At 37.9% G+C, this 27863-nt stretch overlaps 2 protein-coding genes across 21 annotated transcripts in view; one reads left to right on the top strand and one right to left on the bottom strand.

Annotated features, from left to right (window-relative positions):
- ITGB3BP (integrin subunit beta 3 binding protein) overlaps nucleotides 1–292 on the bottom strand; it is a 28668-nt gene extending 28376 nt beyond the window's left edge. For 2 of the 6 annotated variants that reach the window (XM_065072018.1, XM_021296249.2), the window contains exon 1: nucleotides 77–292. In XM_065072018.1, the coding sequence (XP_064928090.1) occupies nucleotides 77–81 (5 nt within the window). In that variant the 5' untranslated portion in view covers nucleotides 82–292. The remainder of the gene's footprint in view (nucleotides 1–76) is intronic. The other 4 variants (XM_065072019.1, XM_021296290.2, XM_021296275.2 and 1 more) reach the window with 4 other exon arrangements.
- EFCAB7 (EF-hand calcium binding domain 7) lies at nucleotides 149–27792 on the top strand. Of its 15 annotated transcripts, XM_065072002.1 has the most exons (18): nucleotides 186–651; nucleotides 2529–2716; nucleotides 6467–6678; nucleotides 8027–8113; nucleotides 8893–9088; nucleotides 10128–10246; nucleotides 13716–13857; nucleotides 15746–15855; nucleotides 16808–16965; nucleotides 17163–17296; nucleotides 19341–19489; nucleotides 21309–21518; nucleotides 24468–24575; nucleotides 25575–25640; nucleotides 26402–26470; nucleotides 26662–26717; nucleotides 26819–26934; nucleotides 27770–27792. In XM_065072002.1, exons 2-15 carry the CDS (start codon nucleotides 2530–2532, stop codon nucleotides 26408–26410), a joined length of 1887 nt encoding a protein of 628 aa, XP_064928074.1. In that variant the 5' UTR covers nucleotides 186–651; nucleotide 2529; the 3' UTR covers nucleotides 26411–26470; nucleotides 26662–26717; nucleotides 26819–26934; nucleotides 27770–27792. The 15 variants fall into 15 exon arrangements, with proteins under 15 accessions (XP_064928078.1, XP_021151874.1, XP_064928077.1 ...); XM_065072006.1 differs by lacking the exons at nucleotides 26402–26470; nucleotides 26662–26717; nucleotides 26819–26934; nucleotides 27770–27792 and adding an exon at nucleotides 25454–25485 and having other exon boundaries at nucleotides 149–252; nucleotides 541–651; nucleotides 25575–26336; XM_065072005.1 differs by lacking the exons at nucleotides 26402–26470; nucleotides 26662–26717; nucleotides 26819–26934; nucleotides 27770–27792 and adding an exon at nucleotides 25454–25485 and having other exon boundaries at nucleotides 174–309; nucleotides 541–651; nucleotides 25575–26336.
- Nucleotides 27793–27863: the final 71 nt, after the last annotated feature.

The raw sequence follows: 27863 nt of genomic DNA, 5'->3' as shown, positions 1-27863 counted from the left end.
CCCGCTGCGGAGAGCGGTGGTTAAAGCCGAACTCAACCCGAGTTTGACCGCTCTCCTGCCCGTCCCCGATACCTACGACATTGTGGAGCTCCCGCCACCCTTTGCAGATCTCCCGCCTCGCTCCGCCGCCGTGCACCCGTCAAACACCGCCGGCTGGAAACGGCGCTGAGAGGGCGGGACGCGGCCCCAGCGGGGCGGGCTGAGGGCGGCGGGCGAGGGCCTGCGGGGACCGGGCGGCTTCTCGGTCCCGCTGTCGGTGCTATACTGCGATAAGAGTCGGGCTGGTGGCGGCTTCGCCCCCTGGGGAGGGTTTGTGCGAGGCCGGTTTGGGCGGGAGGTGAAATGCGGCCGAACCCGCCCCTCACGGCTGCTGGGGCCGCCAGGAGGGCGGGAGCGTTGATTCCCCTCCGGTGCGCTGAGGGAAGGGGATTATAATGTCTTTTGCACGAGGGTGGGTGGTAAATTTTGCCGAAGGACACCCCTGCGCTCACCAGCGAGGGAGGTAATGAGATTCGTGTGGTAAAAGTTTCCAAATTTCAGGTGATTGAGGCCTGAGCGCTTGGCAGCTGAAGAAGCAGCAGCGCGAAGCTTCTCTGGTGTTTTCTGCTGTGGATGGTGCTGAACGTCGGCCTCAGACCCACGCCAGGAAAGGTCAGTATTGACAAGAAGAGAATGCCTTAATTCCTGCTTAAAAGACTTTTTATTATTTATTAGAATCATAGCAACTAAAATTGAAAGTAATAGGCTGTGTTGTCCTCCCGCTTCAGCGGAGGCTGGATTGCTCCCTTTTGACTTTTTTGTTTAGAAGTATCATTTGTCCAGTAAAAACACCCTGAGCTATGGGGCTGCTGGCTGCTGTCGCTGAGCTGTTGCTCACTGGATTTCTTAGCGATGTATTGGCAGAACTGTGGCCCACGTAAGAAATATCTTGGTCATGGGAAGTCTGAGGAGTGTAAACGAGAGTTCACATTTTATAAACTAGTTACTGGAAAATTAACATTTATTCTTCCCTTCCTCCTTGACTTTAAGCCACTTCCATTTTGTGTGTGTAACACTGGTGCTTAATTATAGTGACACCCGTTTGCAGTAACCAGACTGTATCACAGTGTCCCTATGGGGTCCTTCTAATGCCAGTGTAATATTAAAGTGTCAGGCAGGCGGCCTGTGTATTATAAATAGGGTACTTCATCCATGATAAGCGATTATTATCTTTCTTTCCCCAGTGTAAAAGACCTATATAACTCAAGAAGGTGTGAGTGATTTAGGCCTCCTGAGTAAGAATCCAATGAGTCCTGAAGGGGACCCTATGATGTCGTTGTCTTGTTGCTGAACTTGAGATATTCAATTTATTATACTGGAATATATTTTCTGAAGTCAACATTGGGTAAAATAATATGAGAGGCTCTTAGTCCAACGGTACAACACGATTTAGTGTCCCTCTGTGATGGCCTTCTGAAAACCTTAATCACCCTTGGTAAAAGCAGGAAGCTGCTGCTGAAGTTTACTGGCCATTGGTAAGCAAACAGTATTAGTTAGTGTTTTGAATTGTTTTAATAATTTAGAAAAAAGGCATTTCATGTTTTTTCGCATTCTTTTACAGTTATATGGGTAGAGTTCTTGTACTTAAAAGGCCTAAGTTACACAAAGTTTTATGTACATTCCTAGCTTCAGACTTACTTATTTCTACTATTTAGATAACTCTTAGAAGTAGAACTAGGTGTGTTTAACATTGCATACTTGAAGGCTTAAGTGTTATAATTTTGACCTGTTTTACTATTAGCCATATGTTTGATTAAATTATAACTGTAAAAACAGAAAACAAAAGCCCATTCTAGTGTGGGTTGGCACCAGAAAAAAAATGTAGTTGATTTAATAATTATTTTTTCAGTTTTTTAACACTGAATGTTGTATGGTGTTTACAACATCACACAGTGTCTCTGCTGAAGCTGTGTAAACTACGCAGTTTCCCAGCTAAATGAGTCTTGGAAACATGAAAATTAACTTCTGAGTGAGGGAGAAAATACTGACAAATGTGCAGTTCAATATAAAGGCGCTCACCTGTAGTTTTCACTGGAGGACAAGGGGCTTTGCTGTTATCACCAAGAAATATAACTGGGAGCCCCACATGACATGAGTGGGTCCTGACTGCGCAGCCACAGAGCCCTCTCCAATGAGATAAGTTTTTATCACTGATAACTTGAAAATTTGGCATTCTGCTTTCAAGTAACGTGACTATATAATAATTCTGATAGAAAATGCCTGGAATTAAAATAAAATATAATAAAATATTTCCTGCCAAGAAGAAATTGTGAATCGTGAGTGGAGCTCAAGCTGTTTGTGTTTGCAGATCTCGTGGTGCTTACCTACAAGTATAGGTAAGTATTCCCATCCCAGATTTAGAGAGAAGCAAACATATGACCTAGATGTTATGATAATATGTGCTAGTTTTTGTTTCAGAAGGCAAAGCAGAGACATTATTAAACAGGCAAAAGAGTAACAAATTCTAACTGTAATTGTGTTCTTCACAGAATGGCCAGCAGTCCTGAGGATAACGCGTCCCTCTCTGTTCAGAAAGTCACACACTCAGAAAGTTCCCAAGCAAAGAAGTCTCAGCATGCAGAAGAAGCAATCTTTTACATGAATTGCCGAGCAGCTTACCTAACTGTTTTAAAAAGCAGTTTAGAAAATATTAAATCAAAAGAACAACTCAGTTTAGGTAATGATTACTTTTTTCCCTATAACTATTGTGTATGATGATTGCAGTGGGTAGTTTACAAACAGCAGTCGGCAGTGCAGTCTTGAGAGTATCCCAGTGCACAAACTCAGTAACTGTTTAAGGAATATACAGTAGACTTCAATAGGGTTAAGACTTCAAGTGTTGGTGGCTGTATCTTTGAAGTCGTTTTCATAATTTCCCTGTTATAAAATACGTCACGTGGTGATTTTTTGAAGTTTATAGAAACTACCATTCTTCAATGTTTTTCTTTTTCCTGAAATCTTTAATCTTTGTTGCTAGGTGTTGGATGACTCGTGGAAGTAGGAATTGTATACAGAGCTTTTCATCTGTAAATCACCAGTATAAACGGGCAAAAGTCAGTACCAGCTTACTGGGGATGTGAGTTGTTTAACACCCCCAAGTGTGATGGTAGCATTGGTGCTCACTTGAGGTGGGCCTAGGTACTGCTTTTTTATTATGACATTTCTGCAATAAACATTTTCCTATCCCCCAAAAATTATTAAGTTCTGTTTACAGTGGGCAGTTGCCCTGCCACAGGAAATTGCCATGATAGCTGGCATTAATTGGCACAGAGGTTTGCAGACTCATAGGAGAGGTTGTTATTGGAGGTGTGGGTGTGGTAATTTACCCCTACAGATAGTCTCACAGATCAGTTATAAGCAGCTTTGTCCAAGTAGTATGTGAAAATATTGCCTTTACCAACTTCATGTGATCAAATGGGCTGTCTTGCGACACTGGTGTTTTGCAAGAATTCTTATCTAAACTCCTCCTGAATTAAAATGTTCCCATAGACTAAAATAAAAAGTTTTCATATTTTCATCCGTATTACATTGTTGTATTAGTGGTATTTCTGTCAGCGGTACAACAGGAAAAAACTGTATCTCTGAATGCTTCAGCTGTACCAAAGAAAGGTGTTAGCAGATAGTTCGTTAAGCTTCACAGCTTTCGGTCTGTTTAGAAAACCTATGGAATTTCAAAGTTCATTGCATGGAATTATTAGGGAAATTACAAAAGTTTGCCTAAAAATGGTAGTTAGGACTGTGTGTTGGAAATTGATTTCTTTATAATTTAGTGACTGAGTAAATAAGGAAGAAGAAAGATAAGACTGAGTAAAAACCTATTTCAGTTGTGAAATAGGTTTCACTAGGCCTGATAAAATTTCTCAAGCAAGTATCAACTTTGCTATGTCTTGGAGCTGTAGGGCTGTGTGCTATGCCTTGCCATGGTTGGGTTTTGGTTTTTGTTTTTCTTTTTTAGAGCAGTTTTGTCCTTTTGTGAGAAAGTCTTGTGGTTTTGTCGTTGTATGTAATAGCAGGAATTGTGTTAGGGAACTGATAAAAGTGTCTTTCAGTCCTGTTTTTTACTGAGTTTCATGATTATGTGAAATTCTTAGCTTGCTTTATTGGAAAAAATGTTTCTAGCTCACATGGTTGATAAAAAAAGCATGAGTACATAATCCTTCAGTTAGGTAAAGAGAACTGAAATGTGTAATTTCAAAACTAAAGAGATCTATTTTGTGTTTTTTGTGGTGCAGCTCAGAATGCACTTAGGCTTGGTGGTAGTACAGGTTGCTCTTGCAAGTCTTCCTCACAGATGATGATGCCAGTAAAAAGTATATGTATTATGGCATTGCAGTTGTTTGTAATAAAAAAAAAAAAAACAAACAACAGCGAAAGGCAAAACCATGCTATCCTATCAGATAATTTAGTTATCATTCTAGTGACCTTATTTTTTCTGCATATGTGAGGAAATTGATTTCTCACTAATAGCTGCATTGCCCATGCCTAAAATACATCAGCTCTTCACATGGAAACCACCACTGTCAAACCTGAGTGTACTTTTCTGATGCACTGATTGTAGCTTCTCTCCCTATACCAGGACATGAAATTGTACCCATTAGCGACCACAGTCTTTCAGCGTGTGACTTAGTGTTATCCAGGCCTTCTCAGCTGTAATAAAAGTGCCTTTATAACATCCTAATGATAGTTTTGGATAATCTGGATTTCAAGATAGGAGTGGTGTGAACAAATGTCATCTCTTCTAGATATATTTTGGCTTTCATCTCTATCCACGCCACTTCACTACATAGCAAGTGTTTGGGTGTTTTAGTTTCAAGGTCAACTCATAAAGGACAATTAATTTCCTGTGGTATAATATTACTTAAGGCATTTAGCAGAATCAGTCTGTAAAGGGGTAATAAATAAAAGGTGCGGTCTAATTGAACTTTCAAAAATACAAACTTGGGAGGTATGTAGGGTATGGCAAGTGCTGATCTCCCTGGACGTATAAAAACACAGAATTGTTGTATATTTGAAAGATACTCTGTTAAATGTAAGTGAATACTGTGCTATATTGATATTCCAAGAACTCAGCTATCTGCATAAACAAGCACAGAGTAACTGCCCTGCCTTTGTTGACCTTGAAATCCTTAAACAATTGCTATGTGCCTAAGCATTGCATGGATAAAGATGTAAGCTTTGCTGTATTCTCTGGACTCTGCTTGTGGAGGTGACAGGGCAGAAATCTTTATTTAGTCCTTGGCATTCAATCAGAGATTAGCAGCAAAGGTATCTGGTGGTGTTTGTTTTTATGGTGACACAGTTGCCTACTGAGAATTGTAATGATGCCACCGCCTCATTTCACAGATGCTCCTGAACTGTTCTCAGCTCGTATAGACTTGGTCATTGGTCAGCTGGCTAAAAATCAAACTGCCAGCCTGCGCAGAGATGGAGGATGTCTTGTGTTTCCTTCAAAACCTGATTATATGGGAAGATGTAAAAGCATCCCTCCAGTTTCAGATAGACTGTGCATTATAATTTAATTTCAACTTAACATAATACCTTCTTCACATAAGTGTTCAGGCTAAATTCTGCACTAGATCTCAGTTCTTTGTGAAGTAAATGGAAGGACTTATGTGGATCTCTGTAGAAACAGGTTCTAGTAATGTGCGAACTTAGGAATAATAGGTTCCTGATATTAAGACTGGGAATTTAGGCACTGGCTGGATTTTACACTTGTCACTTGAGAAGATTGTCTTTGAATTCATGGATATTTGCTTAATTTATGGTTTGAACCTATTAACTTTCTTTAAGAAAGACATCCCATTGAGTTCACAACAGTAGTTGCTACTCCTACATTTATACAGTCCTAAAATTACATTTGGCCCTTTGACGGCAACCACGAGGCTGATGTGGCCGCAGTTGAAAATGAGTTGGACATCCCTGGTTTAGGAGAACAGTGCACATGAGTAAGTGGAAGCTGCAGATCAGAGCCTGTAAGCAAAATAATTCCTGTGATATTGTTGTGTTATAAAAAGTTACAGACTGCTCTCCAGTTTCTTCCTTCTGTAGAAGACGGTGTGATTCTCAGCGCATGTGTCGTCTCTGTGCAGTTCATGAGGGATGATGTAGGATGCCAGGCACTGCTTGTTTGATGACTCCACTCAAAAAAATATGCAAGCAAGCTCATCTGCCCCTGAGGCTGCTTGAACCTCTCTGGTACAAACCACGGACTTCAAGGGCAGGGAAGGTCACAGTCGGTCTGGATCAGTAGAGGACAGGATTGCAACTATAAGCAAAACTGTCCTTCAGACCCCATTCTTCCCTTGGATTGATTTGGCTTAAAAAAAAAAAAAAGAGCATGAACATGGAAAGTGATTAAAGGATGTTTTAAGAAAACTACTTTACTGATAGCTGGAATATATAGTTAATATTGTGTTTTATTGTTCAGTACTTCAACAGGCTGGAAGAAATCCATCTCAGAAGACAGTTAATAGATATTGGACTTCACAAACGACTACACTGAATTTTGATGATTTTTGTACTATTTTAAAAAAAGAAAAACCAGCTACAAAAACTGAACTGCTTAAAGCATTCGGAAAAATAGACACAGATAACACTGGATATATTTTACATGATGAACTTTATAAAATTCTTACAACAGTAAGTATCAGTAGCTACTTAATTATCCATCTTTAACTGCTAGTAGAGATTTTGGAAACTATTCCGAATGTGTAAACACATATTCCTGGTCAAAAGAATTGGTAACTGATTAATGTGGGTTTTTTTCAATTGTAACTCTGGTTTTCTGTGGTTATCTATGATCTTTTTTCCATATTTTCCCCTCTCAGTCTTGCAGTTGATAATACGTCAGTCTCTTTCAGGAATTGTTCCTTGAAGGTGGAAGCTGGCAGAGAAAATATATTTAATACTTTCACACAGTGTTTTGCTGAACTCTGTCTAAATGGCAGCAGAGCAACAGAAGGCGATGTACATGTCTCTCCCTTGGTTCTGTTAGTGCAAATCCCTCTATTCTCTGCAGGGCCCCTCTGCAGCCTTTTGAGGGTATGAACTTTTACCAAGAGAGTTGATGACACACTTTTGCTCTTCTTCCCTCGCAAGTTGTCTTGTGTGTGTTCAGATACAGCGTTAAAATATAACGTTTATCCAAGCTATACATAAAATGTCATGGTCAGTGTTTTAGTTTTATCACAGCTATGATGTGCTGTCACACCAGTGACTTCACTGCATCCTATTTTTAGTTCAGTGGGGTCTTAGGATGAACTGTGCTGCGGTAGGTTGATACTTTGATCAGAGATTATGCATTATCAACCCAAAGCATGCAAATGTCATAAGGTTTCCCTGTACGTATCATTAATGTTACTTAAAATAATGACATGAAAATGTATCTGGAACTTGCTTATTTATCTGCTGAACTGCCACCATATTTTTAGGTTTCATCATATAATCTGAAAAGATAGAAAATAAGATTTTTTTAAAATAGCAGCCAAGATTTTTTTATGATGAGACTGTAGGAGATGGAACTTAAAAGCATTAGCAAGACTATGGTAGAATGGCGAGTGGTGACAAGATTAAAATCCAGATCCTCTGAGGATCTGCAAAGCAAGCAAACAAAACCCCTGAAAAAACCCAGTCTTCCAAGTTGGTGTAGAGCTGATACTCTGACTTTAAACTACATAGATGTACGTCACAGATGATTACAATGATTTTTTCTGTCAGGTGTTTTGTTCTGTACAGCCAAAAACCCCCTTCATTGTAAAAGCCAATCATCTTGGAAAGCGTAAACACTGGGGAGCAATAACTGTTAAAAATGGACTAGCGGTAGAATTCTGGTAGAGTGCTCAAAAGTGAGAATAAAACAATTTTAAGCAAATGTAGAGGAGAGTAAACTGGGACAGAAACGATGAACAATTGAAATACAGTATATTGTGGTTGACCCGATACAATTATTCTTGATTAGGAACCCAAACTGAGTTGTTTTTTATTGCAGAGAGGTGAAAAAATGACTCGGGATGAAGTCAGTGCCATTATTAAACAAGCTGATTGTAACTGCAGTGGCAAACTTGACTACAACAAGGTATTGCAAACATTGATATTATTTATTCTTGTGTCACTGGCAGTATTGGCATTATCAAATATAACACATCCCACCTCTGTGTGTTGGCCTATTGATGACCTTGCCCCGGCCTCCCAGCTGCCTACGTACTGGAACACGGGCTGGTGGATATTTCTGTTTCCTGCACTTTATCTGGTTGTTATCCTAGAAAAGGTCACTTGCTGCATGTGAGCTTCATGTCTTAGGCAGAGCCTAATAGTAAGCACAAAACCTAACAGCATGTGTGAAGAGAAGAGTTAAAGGAATTGCAGGGTAAAGATGGCAATTGACAGCAAGCTTTGGAAACAATGAGAGTTGCTATGTCTGTGCTATTTCATACTATTAATTTTCACGATGCAACACCTTATCAGCTTTTTTGACATAATCTCTAAGCAATGGCTAACTTTTGAACTTAATAAGCAGTCCAGTTTCATAGAAGAACAATGTCCTTCTCTTAAGAATCTTATGTTAAACAAAAATTAGTCTGCAAATATCTAGAAAGAAATATAAATCACCTCTTGGGTTGAAAGTCGCACTTAATTTTGATTCAACATTTAGACCTCTGTGTTGAATCATGGCTCCATTTTACTGCGTCCCTTGAGTGGTCGCTCTGATTCATGAAAATGAAAATGTATATTGTGTTTTAAGAGAAAGAGCATTACATCTGTTGACCTGTTCTTTCCTTACTGATGTTGCATTTTAATCCTTAAAACTGTGAGAAATAACGTTTCATTTACCAGATTACTTCTCTTTGTCTAAAGTTTTGTGAATTATACATGACAACCAGTGAGCAGTGCTGCAAGACTGCGCGAGATAAACTGGAAGTTGACAGTCGATTGAGGCAACAGCAGTTTGGAAGTCAAGCTGAAACTTCCTCTGAAGGGATCACATCGCCGGTGTCAAAACCATCACCGAGAATCTCAAGGAAAACTGACCACAAACAAGCACCAACAAAAGGTACTTTTATTTCATATTGGGAGTTTTCATTCCATTGGAGTTCATACTTGAGTATTTATTTAATTTTTCTCATATTAGCGAGGATGTTCCTAATATAATTTTCTGTTGTGGCAATCACATAAATGTCTCAGTAGTCTGACTCCCATATTTAAATGGACTTTGGCTATATCTGTGCTCTGAAGCTCTCACATTCTTAAGGGTGAATTTCCTTGACTCTCAGGTGACACAGTGCACAGGGAAAAGAGAAAACGAGTGCTCAGATGTTGCAACATAGCAAGTTGTTTATTTCCTTTCTGGATAGGAGGTGAAACCTTAAACATTTATCAATAAGCAGTTTGTTTGTTTCAGTTATCGAGAGTGCTTTTCAAGCACAATCATTATGAGAGTTTAATGTTCTTCCTGAAGTTACAAAGATACTTAAAAATCTTCCCAAGCTGCAAAGGTACCATGTGTGAAATATTCACGTGTACTTTAAGTTGCTTTAGTTCTAGGCAATACCGAAGAGGCGCAAAGATGACAAAACAGTGATGAAGACTGAGTTTATGTAGCTAAATCAACAATTGTACTAGCAGAGTTGCCCCGACATAAGGAACCAGAAAGTAAAGACTTGGAAGTAATTGCATTGGGCAGCTGTGCAGAAGTGCTGTACTGTCTGGCAGGGAAACTGCATTGTCCTGAAAAGAAAGAACTTAAATGAGAAGCAGGTTAAACCTTTCCACTTAGGACAGATTCTTTTTTACCTCGATTCTAAGGTAAATGGAATAATGTGGTAACAATTTCTTTTCCTTCAGGCAGATTTGGATTCCAAGGTTCTGCCATTCATATGCCTGTTCACCTGAGAAGTACAGTCAGGGAAGTTAAAGGTGTTTGGCTAATGAATTGTTAGATGCTCTGTAATTATAAGGCAAGTCAGCTTATCTGATAGAAATTCTTTTCATCTGTTTTTTCCCCATATGCCTATAAACATAAGGCTTTCTGATGAGGAGCACTAAGAGTGGGTTGAAATAACATAATTGTCACTCAGAATTTCTGTTTATAGGTGACAACAAAACTCCTTCAAGACCCTCTTCAGCTCAGAGTTGCAAAGAATCCACGTCAGCCACTATCAGTGTGGGTGCCGGTAGCAGCAGAAACACAATTGAGCCAGACACAATGAAGGTATCACGTAAACCCGTCCTATTGAAATTATGCTGTTTTCCTCTGGGCACATATGTTATTCCATTTTAAATGAGAAAGTATTTCTCTGTGATTTTTAGCTTATGTTTTATTAATAGTTTGTCAAGGGCAGCTATAAACTAGCGCGAGGTTTCTTCGTACATATTATTATTAACATTTTTATATACTGTTGGTTTTGCTGACATGTAGTTATTGAATATAATTTTTCAGGTGTGAAGGTTTAATAGAACAAAGTGTGTTTTTTATAAATGAAACCACTCTTGGATAAAACGTTTAATGACTTTTTGAGAAATTTAAAATTTAATAATTTATTAGGTTGGTGAGAACTTTAAATGCTTAAGTAGTCTGAAAGATTGTGTATCATAAAACTTTATATGAAAGGTAATTGGAAATAAATAACAGATCTGTGAGTGTATTCAGTTCATTGGGCATTAATTCATAAGTATATGCTGTAGCCTGAAAATATTGATTTTTAGTTAGACTAATATGTCCTATCAGTATTTTCTTTTAAATAAATCACTCATTCAATATAAATTCCTGTGGGAGAAAGACAACAAAGTCACTTTGCTAAGTCAATATTTGTAGAGTGTTAATATTGATCTTTTTCCTTTGTTTTCCCTTTCTTGACTGAACCTTTACTAGTTTTCTTTCAACAGAAAATAATAGCTGTAGAAATATAAAACATTAACTTCAAACTGCTCGGATACATTAAAAATGTGCACCTTGAGACTCCTGTATAAAAGAGAAAAAATGATTATGACCACATAGTGTAACTGCTGCTAGAAAACTGAACTGATTGTTCTCATGAGTTACATTTTTGTTTCAAATAACAACTCTGTATTTGTTATTGAACTCTGAAGTCCTTTATATCTTCGACATTGCTATACAGTGACATTTGTTCTATATTAAAATTTAAAAACATAATCTCAAAGGAATTCTTTGCAGTCTGTTTAGGTATCTGGACCTCCACGCAATTTAACCTGCAATTTCACCTTGTTCATACGTGATATGTAGTATATAAAACCATTGCACAGTTTCCCAATGTTGGATTCCTTTTTCTTTTTACAAGCCAGTAAGAACTGACCGAAAAAAACATCTGCAGATACAAATTGCTATTGATTAGCATCATGTAAAAACTGAAATCACTCAATAAACATGAAAAGGTGTAAGTAGAACTACTAGTTTTTAAAATTGTAACTCTGAAGGGCACAATACAAACTCTGTTATAATCAATGAATAACTATAGAGTGATTCACTTGTGGTGTGGATCAGAATCTAGCACACCAAAATATCTTCTTATTTATCTTATATTCAGAAATACTTTTTTTTTTTTCTTTGCACTTCACATGTCTTTTTGGGACAAGAAACAAAATATTGCCCTTGTGAAGCTGGACAAATGCCCATTTTACATTTTTGACAGAAGAAAACAGTAGAAGTAAAACCATGATGAATGTTGAAATTAGGAAACATGGAATGTATTCACAGTATATTCTTCTCTGTGGTTTCTTTTTGTCAGTGGAGTTTTTTGACATGTTTACAGACATAAATAACTTGGAGAGAAAAACAGTTACAGAAGTGCTACAGATGAGCACAAGCAACATGCTGACATGTTGGGCTTCAGCTGGAGCTGAATTACAATTAAGTAAAAGATGGCTAATGGAGATCTTAAATTTCTGCAAAATATTATTTGTGTTGATTTTAGTCAAGATTGAAACACATTAACAAAAAAAAGCAAGCAGTGTATCATGTTCCAAACCTTCTCTCTTGTTGGGTAGCTAAATTCCGCCTTCTAAGGAGCCTCACTTGTGCATTTTGCTCTACTGAAGTCAGCAAAAGACCTGTACACACAATGGGTACCAAAAGAAATACCTGAAAAAAATAATCTTCTTGCCACAGTGACATGTGCCCACTCGTGTGGTGAGTCAGCCTCATGCAATGGAACTAAAGAGACTTTTTGGTGCATATGGTGCATATGTGCCTATGGTTTTGTACAAGACAAAGTGTTGAAGTTCTTTGCTGTAATCATCGGAACAATTTCTCTCACAAATATTGGGTTTGGGGTTTAATTCTGTGTGAGTGTGTGAACTATTCAACAACAACTTAAATAGTCATAGGAGCATTTCCTAATGATTAACATTTCTCACACAATAGCCAACATAGTGGGAAATGTTTCTTTGACAGCTTTTGTTATGCTTGGAAGTGACATGCTTAAATCAAACCAGAAAATAATCTTTTAGCTTCCCAAATTTACACACCTGTTCATAATTTGACCTGGATAATTTAGAGAATATAGCACCACCTTATGCTCTCTGCAAGGATAACAGTTTAGTATTTGATTCATAAAGCTTTGTCAAACTTCTGCTTACTGTTGCTCCCATCTTAACCTGCACATTGTGCCTTGAAATACTTTCCCTTCTTACTTGGATCGTTTGATATCCCTGTTGTAAAAATGTCCATCTGACTGTCAAAACCACATAGTGAGGAAGGCAGAGTAAACTGTGGCTGTTAAAGTAATTTTTGTACATGAAAATTGTCACAGCATCTTTTTTAATAGCTACAGCACATTTGGACTACTGTTTAAACTTATGTAATGCTCCTTTATCTCTCAAAGAACAGCCATGTGGCTTCATTAGCAGACCTTTTGGCTTAGATATTTTTGAGAAGTCAGTAGTTTTTCAAATGGTTTTGTAAGGTATTGAACTTAGAGACTAAATGGGCTAATGGCTGGTTATCTCAGCTATGTCAGGTTCTCAAGGCATACAGTATATCTATAAGGACTTGATTTTTATTTTGCTAAAGAAGTTTCATTCAAATGATACTTGAAATTGGAAATTGGGACCTGCTTTAAAAAAAAAAAACAAAAACAAAAAACTAAAAAAATCCAAGCACAAAGCTGTTTTATTAATAGCATCTCAGCAAAATCATGGTGTCTCTAGGAACCATGTTATTCACAAATACAGCGGTTTTCAGTTTGTCTTTCCCAGAGCTTTGACAGAAGTCAAGACGAACCACTTAATTTGACCAGTACTTTTATCTGTGTTTGTCTGAGCAAGTAACTCCTCATTGTTCAGCTGATCTATTATGTTCTTTGCTTGATTGGCCTGATGGAACTAATGGAGCAAAATTGCAGCCTTTCAGTGGTAAATCACAGTTCGGAGAATTTAATGAGTTCTGTTTGTTTCTTCATTTCTTGTATTCGAGCATTGGGGTAATCTGTATTGTTTTTCAAGCATTTTCACATGCGAGGCAATGTTACTAACTGCTCTGCAAAAATTGATTACAAAAACAAGTGTTCGAGAAAATTAATTTTAAAAAGAGAGTAGCAGATCAATGCTGTATCTTGTGGTGTATTTTATAAAGGATTTATTAAATCAAATTAATGTATTTCGGAGAAGGTGCTTTTAACTTGATCAGAGATCAAGGCAATATCTAATATTTGCTTGGTTTCCAGGAATGGCCATGTGCACAATCTAAAGGATGCTTCTACTTAGAAGACAATGGTGAAATTATTAGCCACAAGTACAAGTTGCACTTACCTCAGAGGTCTACAGTATGTATTACCATCAAGCCCTTAAATATTCGTCAAGTAGAAGGTAAGTGTATTTTTTTTTTTTTTTTAGAGAATTTTTTTATTAAAAATATTTTCTCTTCTGTTGATACATCTCTCGCTTTCTCACTTGCAATACTTTACAATATTGCAATATAGCAATACTTAGTTGACAGAGTCCTATTAAAAATATAACTTAACTTGTCACACTGTATTTTCTGCTTACTCATTTTGTGTGCACTGCCTGGACAGTGAAAATCAGCAAAGTCTATTATCTTTCTCCCTTTAGGCAGCCAACCTCTTGGAGTATTTCTGGCCATAGATTTGTGAAGTTTCTTATTCACAAAATTCAAATGTTGGCACTGTTTGCAGTATCTCTTTTTAAGATTTTGATGTTCTTTGTGGTAAACAACAATACAAAACTTCGTGAATACTGTATTCTTCACCTCAAATGCTTCTGTAAATACTTAAAATAGGTTGTAGCTTTTTATGGCAGTATGGTATCTTGATGTTTTGATTATGATTCTTGTCAAGGGATTTATGGCTTAGTTTGCCTATTTTAATTTTCATCTTGAAAGAGTGAAGCCCCACATTAGAGATTAGTGAGCCTTTGTGCTCCTTTTGTCCAAGTGCTATTGGTTTTGTTCTCTCCAGCGATTTAGCAAAGAGCTTTATCTAGTTGCTACGTTGGAATTATTAATATTTTTCCCGCAAGTAGATTATTTCCTCTTTGATCATGTGAAACAGGAGCCATTAGATTACAAATATGTTTTAGAGTTATCTGGACTGGCTGTTGTGCTGCAGGTTGGTAATTGATCCTGATCGAGGTTGATAATAAAAACTTCACTGCAAATCACTGACAGAATGTAGTTGTTTTCCAGTTAGAACCAGGCTGAAATGGGAAGCTGATCAACGGGTCCCGTAATAAGATTTGAGTAACAGAATGTCTCATAACTTTCATTTTTTCATGTACCACCCCCTTAAACTGTGCCTTAGAGTAGTTCTGCTGCAAGATTGTCCAGACATTCTGTGTAACCAAGAGTACTTGCCTTTCTTTTGCACATTGTCCTGCATATAGCAATGCCTTCATAGTTTGCTGTGAACAGGAAAGGGTAATATACTGGCATGTAAGGAAAGGACTCATCTAATAGCAGAGCAAATACCTTTTTATGAGAACTCAAAAATATCTTCACATTTTTAACAAAGTTGCATGACGTGTAGCCACTCTTTAGTATCATTAACTTCTAACTGTAGAAAAACTAAGCCCCTGCATTCACTGTTTTGCTGTGGTCTGATTAACCTGAAGACCACTAAATAGCTTGTTGATTGATTGCCCTCAGGAACTGAGTGGCTACAAGAAATCCCAGAGGTTCAAATGGCATCGGCTCCAATCCAACCTTAGACCAACAAACAACAACTAGTGTTGCCATGTAGAGGGATCTTGCCATTTAAATCTTAAAAACAATTACACTTCCGAGATTTATATCTTCTGGTATCCCTAGCTTTTGCACATTATCTAGGTTTCCATTCATGGTGAGTTTAGCAATATTTTACAGAACTTCACAAGAGAATATGATACAATTTTTTAAAGATCCTTAATTGGAAATATCTAGGAGCCTTAGTATAAAGAAAAGTAATAACTATTAATGTTGTAGTAATGGTAGAAAATAATTGAAATGGCTTCCTTAACTACCAAAGGTTTTAATAGTAGAACTATTAATAGTAATCATTATCTGTAAGACAATCACCAGACTTAAAACAATTTATCTGATCAGCCTAAATAGGAAGGAAATCCCAATGGCCTATAATAGATTCTTTTTATCCACTTTACATTAACAGGGATCAATATAATAAATGCCATAGATATATCTACTTTGGGGTTGGAAGAAAACCAATTTTGTGCCATTATTAAGCATATGTGTTTTTCTTTTTAGGAAAACCTTGTCATTGGTTGTCAGTGGATACAGTTTTGTATATCCTGAAGGAAAATGAAACCCAGGAAAATCTACAGCTTGTGAGCTTTACTGATCAACAAAACAAAGAGGTTGGCTAGTTCTGATGTGTTCGTATTTTAGTTGTTATATCTTTAGTGTCTGTGTTAATGCTTCGTTGGGTGAGTTCCCATGTGTTTGGAAGGAATTCAAACTGTACCTAATCAGACTAGAGAAGAACCACTTGTTCTCTGCATGTTCCCTTTCAAAACTGGCAGAACTTATGCAAGGTAAGATGTAATTGTGTCTTAGTTACACCCTTTGGATGGGCTGAATTGCAACCACTCGAATGGTAGTTTTATGAAATTCCTGTGAGGACCGTATTATCATCTGGTGTGTTGGTAAGTACGGGTGAGTTTCTGGTTATCTGTGTAGATACTCTGTGGAAACTCACTTGTTTTTGAAGGTGAAGGAATACAAAACTTCAAAGGTAAAATTTGAAAAAAAATTCCTTTTCTTTCTCCTCGATTTTGAACTTCGTAGTACACAGAATATTTTTACCCCCTGGCAGAAATAAGGGAGGAGAAATGATAGCACTAAGTTACTTCCCCCTTCCAAGCCACAGGGAACTCAGCTTGCTTCTTAAACCCTCAGTTGCTTGTGACTTCTTTACATAGGAAGTTTTTGTTAGTAGTTGGAGCAAAGCTAATGAATTGGAGAGAAAATTAAAACCTCAGTGAGTTTTGCCAGCCTGCTTCTGCCTGCTTTCATTTTAAAGTTTAACAAGTACAGTGTTACGTATCTGGAAAATGATAGGACTGTTATTAGATATTTCTAGTAATGCCTGTTCTCCTGTCATCTCTGGTCCTTCACATTTTTCTAACTGTTATTATAACTAAGAGATTCACTAGTTTTTGTATCTTTAAAATGGTATCACACAACATCTCACTGTAGACATGTTTTCTTTAAGGAAAGAACTACTTTTGTATGAATATTACTAGTAATAATAGAAAAGTATCATTGGAGAAGTAACTCACAAATTTGTCTCTCTTCCTTTAAGAGCAGACGTTTGGATGGAGAGGGGAGCTTGGATCAGGCATTTACTGGCTACTCCCATTCACAACAGGTTGTAGGTTGAAGAAGGCAAAAGCACAAATTACTAGAGAAGCAAAACTGGTGTATAGAGGTGAAGATGGAGAACTGGCTCTGACCAAAGAGTTCCGGTGAGTCATATTCCCAAATAGTCATGGTAACTGTTGTAAATGTGCTCCAAATAATGTCTATTTTTTTAAAAGCTGTGCATTACTAAAATATTGTTTGCACGGAATAGTCTCAAATAGACTGAATAGCTGTTGACAATATTGAGACAGTAAAGGAAAGAGAAATACTTGGAAATAGTTCTGCCGTTTTCATCTTTTAGAGCCACTTTATTGGATATATTTGAAACAATTGATTTGGATGGAAATGGCCTTCTGAGTTTGGAGGAATACAATTTCTTTGAGCTGAGAACTAGTGGTGAGAAATGTGATGAGGAAGCGTGGGCTGTATGTAAGGGTAAGTTCATTGCTGTGCTTGATACAACTAATTAGGTCTATCAATCTACTTGCAAGCTGTCACGTATAGCATCCTACTATGTATAGTATAGAAGAGCTGAGTATTTTGTAGCCTATGCCACAGAACATATGGAGATATAGTTCTCTTCTCACTTTTTCTTTTTTCCCTTTTCCAGTCTCCTGTCTTTTTTTTGCTTAGTTCTGGTTCATGTACCACTGACTTTCTGCTGAGAAAATTCCTCCCGTTGCTAATTGCAAAGTTTTGTAGGTGAAAAATTTTATAGCTGCCAAAAACTATGTTTTCTAATCATGGATCATATGGTGAATTAAACTGTAACAGGTATTCATTTAATCAGTCTCCTTTCTGCAGATTAAGCTGGTTTCATATCTCAAAGTGTTGAGAGGGACATTTAATTAGTATGTATATGATGCTTTAAAAATGGCATTTAGAGCTTATATCTGTTTAGAAAATTATACATTAGAAAATACCTATTGTAACTGTATGTTTTCTTGAGATATAAGCAGTTTTTCATTAAGAATCTGCCTTTTGAAGGCTCATATATGTTTTATCAGTTTGTTCATATTGTGCTATGACCACTGTGGGATTCTGAGACTTCCGGGAGTGTGATGAGGAAGCCGACAGTTAAGACTGTTCCAGCTGTGCTTTGTTTTCTGTCTGCCGATATATCTTGTCAACATTCCTTGACGTCTTGCCAGCTTGCAGGAGCAGGGTTGTGCCACAAATGTCAATTTTGAACAAAAAAGGAATTCTTTGGCATTGCTTTAAGCTTGCAAAGGCCTTGAGAATGCACATTTTTACCTCAGAGCAGGGCTAGGAGAATACAGTCACCAGTGACTTCATTGGCAGTTCAGCTGCAGTGAGTGCACAAACTAGAAATTTAGAAGCTGTTGTATGAAAATTACAGTTTCTGTAAGAAATACAGCTTTTCTGAAAATCATGTCTGACATGCCAGTATGGCATATCATATATCAGCACATGTCATGTTTGATGTAATTCCTTTGTAGGCTATGACACGTTGCTTAATTTGGGCCAAAATACTTTAAATCTGGCAAGTCCTACTAACTATTTCTCCCTAAAACGCTCGAAGATATTGGACTTTTACCTAAATGATGGAAAGCTCATGCAAAAGTACTTTTCTATAGATGAGTTTCTTGTCCCTTTCATCCCTGTACGTGTTTTTTTCCGCACTTCATGACCCTGTCAGTGTTAGGCCTCCCTGCACTAGACTTGACGTGAGTAGGAGGAGTGTGCATGTGTGTGTGTGTGAAGTGTAGGAGAGGAAAGGGGAGAATATGGTGAATGTTTTACCAGGTCATTAATCAGCTGAAGGGTTCAGACGAATATAATAAATCTTGACACCAAAGTTCAAGCCATTTATTATAGCATCTGTACCCTTAGATAGATTTATTAAATTGGTAATCCCTTTTTAATAATAAATAGTAAAGATTTAGCATTGTTATGAAGATGAGAGAACCATTTTTAAAAATCTCTGACACAAGGACATTTCAATTATGTGTTTGCTGACATTAGAGTGCTTGATCTAAGGTATTCTATCAAGAGAGGCGTGTTAGGATTAGTGGCATTTTATTGCTTTTTAGGAACTAAGTAAATCAATTCTATATCAAGGACCTCAAGCACTAAGGGTGCTGCCCCAGCAGACTTTCATTTTCCATTCTCGATATACCCCATTCTGCAAATCTCAACCACAAGAAATACTGCTAGCAAAACAACAACAAAAAAATCTGTATGAGCTCTTTCTGTTTTGAAATCTCCCCCTCTTTCTGGTTATATGAGGGGCCAGCTGTTTCTAGTCATTATCTAAAATCCGTGGGGAAGCGCTGCAAAGAGCACATATCTAGTCAAGGACATTCTTTCCCAAATTATATTGGAGAGCCTGAGGCTGCAGCATGGCTCTGTCTTTTAAAGCTCGTTAACATAAGCGGGAATTTGGCTTTGGAAGAATAAAGGGTGTTTGCAGACAGCACACATGTTTAAGTGTTACCTTATATTTCTTTTTAAACAGAGAATTTTGATATGAAGAAGAATGAACTAACAAGACAAGGATTTATGGATTTGAATCTCATGGAAGCCAACGACCGTGAAGGGGATCCTACTGACCTTTGGGTCACTTTGTTGTCTCTGGGCTACAATAAAGCTTTAGAAATGACAGAGGTATGATAGCCCTATAGCAAAAAAATAACTGCTCCGCATACAACTTGCTGCACGTGTTTAATTGCAGTACTGTTTCTGTCTGTCATAAATTGATTTCAGTAGGTCAGTGATCCAGTGCAAACACTGTTAATACAGGGTTTACACTGACTTTCAGTCGTTATGGTATTTTGTTTCTTAGGATAGCATTGATGTTGTTGAAAGAGGGAATTTGTCTTTTGCTTTAGAGAGAGCCAGTATTTTGTGGGATTGCAGAGGAGGGAATCTTGGGTTACACCTGTGGAAAGAATTCATGCACCTTGCTGGTAGGAAGTGCTAGGATGGTAGAGATGGTAAATTGTGACCTGGCAGCAGACCTACAGAATGCAGGGCTTGCTCTGCTTAAAGAAGTCACTTTCCTGGCTCAAGCTGCAACAGGAGGAGTGAATAAGGAGAAGATAACATTTTCCTTAGGTGATTCAGAATTCATAATTTTCAGACGTGGCTATTTCTGTTTCCATTGCCTGTCACAACGGTGTCTGAAGGCGTTCAACATAAATTTTTAATCAAAGGGCTTCTGGTGGCACGTTGTTTCCTTTACAGGACCAGGGATTATTTCTCTGTTTCTGTGTGCTTATAGATTTTTTTTCTTTGGAATTTTACAGAAATACTACCGGTGTTGTTAGTTCTCCCTGAAGTAACAGAATATTTTTAATGAAGAGAAAAAAATATGAAAAATTAAAGAAAACATTAAATGTGCAGATTATTTAATCATTTACATTTAATTCCCAAGAAAAACTGCTTTTTAAAAAAACATAGTCTGATTAAATAATTTCTTTAACTTTTTTTAAACTTAAACACGTCAGTGAATATATGTGTGTAAAACAAATACATGCAGACCCAGAAATACTCAGTATGGTCGAGAGACTTCAATTGTCTCTTGGTGAAAATACTGAAATCATGGCGAATGATTTTGTAATGAGCAGCACTTCGTCCTTTTGCTCTAGTATGGTCAGCAGAGCAACTACGAAACTGTCCTTCTGCATTGTAGACGTAAGAGGGAGCTCTCCTCTAAGAAAGAACGTTTGGGGGAGGTTTCTGTCAAGTTAGTAATTCTTACAGGTATTTTGTGCCTTAAACTAGCTGTGGCTTATGGCTGATGTCTTTGCTTTACAAAGGACAACACAGCTCTCCGAATGCTTTAGTTATTCTTCTGAAAACGTAAATCTGTTTGTGTCTGTAACTTAACCCTTTCAGATGCTTTAAAAGATGGGTATTTCAGGAACATTGAGCATAACAAAGACAGAACTGAGAAATCCTAGTGAGTTCCAACAGCCGTTTGAAAGAAATTGAGGCACTTCTACTGAGTCTATGAAAATGCAAACTCCTGACTGTTACATGCACTAATCTTAGCCAAGATACTGTAAGAGCTGAGTGCTTAATACAAAGTTGTGGATATTTTAAGTCTGTAGGAAGTGGCACAAATACCAAGAGTGTGGCAGGTAAAGGAGACAGGTTTATTGCAGATGCTGAAATGCATTAAAACTTAATTCCTGTATGTCTTGCTACCCAACAAAGGGTTTGCCAAGTTGGAGCCAAATGCACTGAACTGCATATCGAGTGTGCTGTGACTGGCATGAAAAATGTTCATTTGTCCTGAGCTTTCATTTGGTTTAAAAGATCACCCCAGCTCTCAGGTTTTGAATAGTTAACATTCAGCGGCGTACTTCTACTTGGGTAACTACTTCAGAGCATTTTTGAGAATACTTAGCAGCTGTGGATGAAAATCTGAGTGGGAAAACGACAGATGAAGTGAGGATAAAACTCATTTTCTCCATTGCAGGCATGCCCCTTTGTCATTGATATCTACGCAGAAAAATGCAAACCCAGAATTAAAGCCATGTATCTAGAGGCAGGGAGCTGGCAACTCAACAGGGCTGTTTGCAAGTCTGTTGTTAATAAAGGAGAGGCCAAAGTCGTGGATGGCTGTGAAAACGTAACCGTCTATACCTACAAAGTGGGCAGGAGAATCACTTCTGTTATTGAAAATAAGGTATGGCGTGAGACTTCTGTAAGGTACTTTGGGTTAATGTCTAGTATTATTGTTCTTCTTCCATCCTTGTGCCATTTTTGAGACTTCCATTTTCTGATATCAGGTTTCTGTAGTTAGTTAATTTAAAAAACCATGCCTGATGCAAAGCTCTTTTTGACATATGACTCAGACTTCAAAGGAGTCTGGATCAGTGTTCTTGGAAGGGACAGCTTATTATGAGTTTTAAGTACCATACAGAATCTGAATATTTGTTTCTATTCACATTCCAGTTTTTCAATATTTTGATAATTATTGGAGACATATGTTCATAAGACCAGCAAACAAATACCAAGAACAAGAAATACAATTAGAGAAGGAGCAAAGACTACAGCCTTTACACTATTTAGTATTTTCAGTGTGTGTGAGAAAGAGAGAGCAGTAATTTGCGTTGCTGTGTTTTAGAAGGATATTATGGACGAATTGTTAACTGGTTAATCTTACAGGTCTACTTTATTACTAATCCAAGCTGAGGATTGTAAATCCAAGCAAAAGTGGTTAGCGAGAAGCAGGGATTTTAAACCTTTTTGCATAGTTCGTAATGAATGTACTGTTCATTCTCACTTTCATTTATATTGGGAACTGTGTGTAAATAAATACAGTGCAGTAAGATGCTAAACTTAAAATGCTTTAAATCTTAAAATTGCAGCAAGAAGTATATTTTTAAATGGGCAAACATGCAGAAGGAGGTGGGTTGGTGGACTAATATTAGGACTGAATGCTGAGGCTCCTTGGAACTACAGGTTTAGATCTGCACTTCGCCCTTTAGGGTAGATATACTGGAGTTATTTTTGTGTTTGGGGATATGTCAGAGAAGGAGCTGAGGTCTGTACTGCGGCAACTGGATGCTGTCTGATTAAAATCACTGACCACTGCTATTTATGCCATTTGGGTTCCATAAATACCACTGTTCTGCTGTGAAGCAAATAGTTACACTTCCCTGAAAATCTCATTAGAATCTGTAAGCATGAGACTTCTTTTTTGTATTGTAAATGTCTGGAAAGAAATAATAAAAAGGCAATTCTATGCATCTGTCTTCTAAGCTTCTGCAGTGAAAGCAGTCTGATTATATCTACAGATATTGTACTGATGATTTCAATGGGAATAATTCTTTCTTTGTTATTTCTGTAAATTAAGGAACTATGCTAGTTCCTGAAGGATTCGGTTTTAGTCTTGCATGTGTATTTAATTAGTGGGTAGAGAAAGATGTCTTGTCTTCTAACCCTCCCTGGTCAGGCTCTGAGCTGGGGAGATTAAAAAGACCTTGCACACAGAGCTTCAGATCTCTCTGAGAATAAGCAGTACCCAGTCTATTGTCTACCCATTTATGTGCCAAAAAAAAAATAGTTAGAGACATTTCCTATCATCCGAAACACAAACTTACTATAATACACCCTCTGTGCTAGGTCAATCTCTGTAACCTTCTTCCTGTTACAGGAAGATGCTTATGGCACAGATAATTCTCTTGTTCGCCTTTATCTCACTGCCCTGTAGAAACAAGGGCTTCACCAAAGTGATGCCAGAGCAGACAGATCCAAGCCATAAGCAGCTTAATGCTAGATTGTGTTTATATTTCTGCAACAATACCATATTTCCAGAATTACCGTATTAACACTTTGCTGTCCACAAACCCTTTGTGCTATGAAGACCAGAGAGAACTTATTTTTTTATCAGTCCTTACCAGTCTAGTAGTAGCTTCTTTCCTGTGTAAGGCTGATTCTGTAGAGTAACTCTTTCTATTCCATTTCTCAATACAAAGAGAACGTTGGATAACATTGTCAGAGAATCAAACGTTTCCTGATGTCTCTTGTCAAACTGAAATTTATCTAGAGATAGCTGAATAGCGGCGTATGTAGCATGGCCTCAGGTCTTGTGTCTGAGTGTGGCCTGGGATAAACTGGTCATTAATGAATTTTCCATTACCCAAGCTTTCAGTTTTACATCTTGGATCCTTCTTGAAAGCACTTGCACAGCAAGAACATCTGTTCTTTAAGTGATTATACTTACATTCATTTTCTCAAGTATTTTTTAAGCATCTCTGTTAGGGCTTGCTATTGTTTTCAAGAGACTGTTTGAACCAAACAATGTACAGCAGATTGGGATGGGTCACATCTTGATGAGTGTCTCTTACAAACACCTTTGGGAGTTGTATCTTTGATTGGTGGCAGTGAGGAATCTCATTATTTATTGTGAAAGGAAACTAAAGATGAAGGATGCTTCTATGCTAACATTGGGCATTTAACTTCAGTTGTTAGGAGCCTAGTCTCCACTGAACCCCTACATAGTTGGTGAGAAAAGAACATACAATACAAATTCCTGAGGAAATGGACTTCTGGTGGAGGGAGAGGATTTTTGGAAAACCAAAAGGCCGTGTGATGTCAGATAAAGATTCTTCTAGGTCCATATCTTGCCTCCATAAATGGCCTGTAGGAGACGTTGCAAGTACAAAAACTAGGCAGGCATCCAGTGACGCTTCTCCAACTCGCTGTCCTAGCCTATGCTGATTTGCAGTTCAAGGACTATTTGAATCAGAAATATTGTCTTTGCACCTAAAATCCCTTCATATATTTTTCTACAATTAATTTGTCCAGTCACCTTTCAAAACTATGTAAACCGTTAGCATCACTAATATTCTGTGGCATATAGTCTTCTCGCTCAATGGTGTTCCCAAGTTGTATCTTTGCAAGTGCTTAAGTTATTTCAATGAGTCTTAAATGACTTTTGATGATGAATCTGTGCTCTGATGATGCTAAGGTACATTTGAAATTGTTGCTCTTCAAAGAGAATAGACATCAGCATCTTTATGTAAAATAGTGAAGTCTGAGGAAGTAAGAGGAATGTGTAGTTGTTACATAAAGAACAACCACTTAACCATAAAGACTAATGTGTTCTTTTTTGTTTTTCAACTTGCAGTCTGAAAACAAAGTGATTATTCATGTCAACAATGAGCAGAGTAAGAACTGCCTAAGTAACAGGGGGCTTACTGTTTTTGCTGTAGAAGTGGCACCAAAGTCCACGATGGTAAGATTTTTATTGTTTAGCCAACTTAAAATCTAAACAAAAAAAAGATCATGGGACATCTTTACAGTTTCCTTTTGAAAGCCTTTTATTGTGATAATGAGCATGGTAATAGTGGCATCTTCATCACAGTACAGGTCAGATATAGTTCTTGATATTTCAAAGCTGAACATGTACTTGATGTATCCATGTGCAGCTTGCTGTAAAAATCCACAGCTGTTCAGTTTTACATACATGTGCCTGTTTCAGTTGTCCATTCAATACATCTACCATTTACTATTTTTTTTTAAAGGCGGTATTTTTTTTTTATGTGGCATATTTTAATCAGATATATGTGTGTCTCTGAAAAACAGACCAAGCTAGTCGGAAACAGAAATATATCTCTTGCACTCCGTATGCACAATGTGATTTGCAGATGGCCAATTTTTGTTAAACTTGATTTATAGTTAATGTTCAATGACAAGGGAATTTGATGTGCTGGTCCCTGTCCCAGAGCTGGGCAGGCTTTAGTGAAAACTCTGAGGGTTCTAAGGGATAAAATGAACTTGAAAACTCATTACAAATGCAGATAGTTTTCTTCATTCATTTATGAAGAAAATCCAGTTTTTATTATTCTAGAAGCGTGGTTTCTGTCCTGAAAAGAGGCATCAGAACTATTTCATATTTCACAGGCACAGTCTTGTGACATGGGCAGGGTTGTGGTCTATTCTAATATTGCTGCTGGCACTTCAGATATCTATAGCCTGATCCTGTAGGGTGTTTTCTTTATTTTAATTTTGGATTCATTCAGTATAAACTGTAGACTCAGTGTCCCTTATGGCTGTTTTGCTGTCATGCAAATGAATTTAATAGTAAGTTTTGAATACCGGCTGTCATTACAGATGCTGAATGTTCATCAATTAACGTTAGTGATGTAAGTACTGAAACAGTTCATTCAGGTAACATACACGCAGTTCTCCAATAAACAACTATTTCACCTCTGGTTTTCTCTCTGCTATGCAGATTTCTCAGCACGTGATGCCGCTGAACGAGCAGGAAGAATGGCTTTATAATTGTGTGCATTCCCTCGTACGTTAAACGTTCCGGTTGGAGAGCCATTTCTCAGTAGCCTTCAGACTAAACCAGGATTTTTTTGGCAGTTTCTACCCAATTTATAGTCTTGTCCTTAAAAAGCTTGCATATATTTATGCTTCTCAGAGTTTGATTTGTTAAAGCCAATGAATCACATCAGTACTTACTTCTTGTATCACACTTCTACTAATGGCTTTTAAGAAACATATAACGATAACAAAGGGATGGAATAACTGTAAGTTTGTGAAATCCTTTGACAGAATATTCATCACATTTGTTCTAATGAAATATTTTGGCATGAAAACACTGAGACATGGTACAAATTAGTTCTGTTCAGTAATATAGCTGACAGTTGTAATATAATTGTGGTTTGCAAAGGCTAATTTGTTTTATAAAGGCTGATATGCTCTTCTTTTCTATAACATGTAATGTAGTTTCATCACGTGCTGGCACTGTTTTGCTGAGGAGAAACTTGCTTTGTTAAATTGGTCTGATGGGTTCCTAATTAAACATTCTTGTGGTTTTGACATGAGAAGTCTAAAGGGGTGGGGTTTGTGATTTTATTTTGCTACCTGATAAAGGATTTGGTTCTTATGACGATACTCATCTTACGCTTGTTCTGAATAATTACTGACTGCTTTTATACTGTTATATAAAATAAAGTCCACCTTTTCATATGTGATAAGGAAATAACATCTGAGGAAAATGGAGGTTTTGTCTTGGGCTCTTGACTCTTAACAGCAATTAATTATTTCCAGGATAACTGAAATCAGAAAACTGAAGTCCACTGAGTTTAAGCTGCAAAAGCAATGAAAACCAGCTTTGAGGTACTAAAAATATTAAGCGTGTTATGTTTTTCTAGTTTCCCTAAATGTCTGTTAATGTGGAAAAAAAAAATTATTACCCTGGTCACTGGATGCTTAAAAAGTGTCTGAGTTTAAAATGGACACTAAATGTATGTGACCTCATCTGTAAGGGCAGTAGGCAGTCCTGAAAAGCTATATTTATCTGCCCGCAGCTCCTGCGCTCTGCTGTTCCTCTGCTGTAATCGTACACCCGGCGAGTAAATGTCAGGTACGAAATGAGAGAGGCTGGCTCTGATTTACACGCTGCACCAATTGGTGCTCAGGCAGGTTTACTGGTGATCTTTTCCTTTTTTTTTTTTTTTTTAGCAGGTACAGCAGATACATTTTCATTTTCAGAATGGTCTAGAAGAAATAGAAGTTGTATTAAGAGGCCCCACAAATATTTGGTGCTTTCTAGCAATTGAACTCTGTAAGCACTGCCTCAGGTGAGTTGTGGACACATCAGAAATTCCAAACCACATCTCCAAGGAGGAGCTGGAAAATAATGAGAAACCCTCTGTGTACAGGAGACAGTACAAAGCCAGCACTCCATTATTTGCATTTCTTTTGTTTGTAAAATCAGTCTTGTTAGATGTGGCAGGTATCCATATGCTACTTCTTCTACATTTTAGGAAAATTAATGGTTAAAACTGAAAGAAGTGCTTGGCTGAGAAATCATTGCACGTGAAAAGACTTGGGTTTGCTGCAGGTAGGATCCAGTAAGACCTGACACAGCAATACAGAGTAGAATAGTATCTTCTGATCCTCTTGCTTTTAGGAAGAGTTTCATTACCTAACGTTTTAGGTGGGCACACAGGCTAGCTCTCCATGGTAGGTTCTACCTTCCCTGCTCTGCAGGAGATGAGAACAGAGATCTTGGTTGTATCTGCAGAGTCATTTCCAGTTTGCTCTAAGTCCAGGTACCACCAAGATAGAAAAACATTGTAGATTCTGGTTTTAAGGCTGAACATAGGTACTAGCATCTTCAATGGGAGATATTTGGGAGAAAGCATGTTAACAGCTGTAATAGGAATTTCTGGAATGTCATCTTACTTGTGAGCACTAGAGCTATAGCAACAAAATGTGGTTTGCTAACCCTGGCCTTCCAGACCACCCTTCTGGGGGCACTAGCCGGGTCTCCCACTTGTGTTGGGTGGTCACTTGAGGCCTGGGGTGCCAGTCAGGGCCTGTGGTGACATCTTGCTGGTGGCCACAGGCCTGTGGGTAGGAGCTGTGCAGCCAGCCAGGACTGATATCCCCCATCTCCCTCTTCCCACCCAGTGCAGCACCGGCCTCCGACGGCTCCAGGCGCAGAGATCCGCGGCTCGGCAGGAACGCTGTCATCTCTTTACCGCCGGTACGAGGCTGGGAACGA

This window comes from Columba livia, chromosome 8 (assembly GCF_036013475.1).
Source record: "Columba livia isolate bColLiv1 breed racing homer chromosome 8, bColLiv1.pat.W.v2, whole genome shotgun sequence".
NCBI lineage: Eukaryota > Metazoa > Chordata > Aves > Columbiformes > Columbidae > Columba > Columba livia.
The sequence above is the reverse complement of the archived record's forward strand: the minus strand, read 5'-3'. Positions and strand labels throughout refer to the sequence as shown.